General features: G+C 61.7%; 1 protein-coding gene across 1 annotated transcript; it reads left to right on the top strand.

Moving 5' to 3' along the window:
- LOC110022726 (glycine-rich cell wall structural protein-like) lies at positions 1-1,710 on the top strand. Its single transcript, XM_020721797.1, is given in 3 exon segments — positions 1-741; positions 743-1,170; positions 1,226-1,710. Coding segments are annotated over 3 exon segments (1,644 nt in total). The 5' UTR covers positions 1-10.

Raw genomic sequence — 1,710 nt, 5'->3', positions numbered from 1 at the left:
GATCAGGAAGATGCTATCAGCTCAGTGGTCGCCGGCCATGGTTTCTTCTAGCGGACGCTCCCCTGTTTGCTTCTTCCTGCTTTTCGTTGTAGCGTCTCACTTGAGCTTTCTAGCCCTTGCCAACTTCGATAGATTTGGGCATGGGCCCTTCGACCATGGCCCTCCCTGCGGCTTTCACTTCCGCGGCTGTCCGGGTGGGCCTGGAGGAGGAAGATCTGGGGGCTTTGGAGGCTTAGGTGGTGGTGCGGGTGGAGGAGTTGGGGGTGGCAGCAGACTTGGTGGTGGTGGCGGTTTTGGCGGGGGAGTTGGCGGGGGCTCTGGCCTTGGCGGCGGTCATAGTGAAGGATTTGGTGGTGGAGGTGGAATTGGTGGCGGACTTGGTGGTGGTCATGTTGGAGGATTTGGTGTTGGAAGTGGTGTGGGTGGTGGAGCGGGAGGAGGACTTGGCGGTGGTGGCGGTGGCCTCGGTGGCGGTAATGGTGGAGGATTTGGTGTTGGAGTTGGTGTAGGTAGTGGTGGAGGAGGTGGAATTGGTGGTGGAGGTGGCAGTGGCAGTGGGCTTGGTGGTGGTCATGCTGGAGGATTCGGTGTTGGAGGTGGTGTGGGTGGTGGAGCGGGAGCAGGACTTGGTGGTGGTGGCGATGTTGGAGGTGATGGTGGAGGTGGGCTTGGGGGGGGTGATGGTGGAGGATTTGGTGTTGGAGGTGGTGTAGGTAGCGGTGGTGGAGGTGGAATTGGTGGTGGGCGGGGGTGGTGGGCTTGGTGGTGGTCACGGTGGAGGATTCAGTGTTGGAGGAGGCGTGGGTGGTGGAGCGGGAGCAGGACTTGGTGGCGGTGGTGGAGGATTTGGTGTTGGAGGTGGTGTAGGTAGCAGTGGTGGTGGAGGTGAAATTGGTGGTGGTGGCGGCGTTGGAGGTGGCGGTGGTAGTGGGCTTGGTGGTGGTCATGCTGGAGGATTCGGTGTTGGAAGTGGTGTGGGTGGTGGAGCGGGAGCAGGACTTGGTGGTGGCGGCAGTGTTGGAGGTGGTGGTGGAGGTGGTCTTGGTGGTGGCCATGAAGGAGGGTTTGCAGGCGGGGCAGGGTTTGGTGTTGGAGCGGGAGGAGGCGGTGGTAGTGGAGTTGGTGGAAGTGGAGGCTTAGGTGGAGGTGGTGGTGGTGGAGTTACCGGTGGTATAGGAGATAGGAGGAGGTGTTGGAGGGGGCAATGGCTTTGGTGGTGGCATAGGTGGCGGTTCGGGAGGAGGCGTTGGGGGAGGTAGCGGTGGTGGACTTGGTGGTGGTGTGGGAGGAGGTGGTGGACTTAGTGGTGGTGTAGGAGGAGGCGTTGGAGAGGGTGGTGGCTTTGACGGTGGTAGAGGTGGTGGCATTGGTGGCGGTGCAGGAGGAGGAGTTGGGGGAGGTAGCGGTGGTGGGCTTGGCGGTGCTGTGGGAGGAGATGTTGGAGGGGGTGGCGGGTTTGGTGGTGGTGCAGGAGGAGGTGGAGGTTTAGGTGGTAGTTGTGATGGTTGTGGTGGAGGGGTGGGTGGTGGCTTTGGTGGCGGAGGAGTTGCCGGTGGAGGCCTGGGACACGGTGGAGGAATAGAGGGCGGTAGTGGCCATGGCATCGGTGGTGGAGGTGGGGTAGGAGTCGGAATTGGTGTTGGAATCGGGATTGGGGTCGGGGTCGGGGCTGGAGCACGTGAAGGTGGGGGTGTTGGTGGGAAACAATGA

The sequence above is a fragment of the Phalaenopsis equestris genome, unplaced genomic scaffold, assembly GCF_001263595.1.
Source record: "Phalaenopsis equestris unplaced genomic scaffold, ASM126359v1 Scaffold000202, whole genome shotgun sequence".
NCBI lineage: Eukaryota > Viridiplantae > Streptophyta > Magnoliopsida > Asparagales > Orchidaceae > Phalaenopsis > Phalaenopsis equestris.
This window is presented reverse-complemented; position numbering and strand designations above follow the sequence as displayed.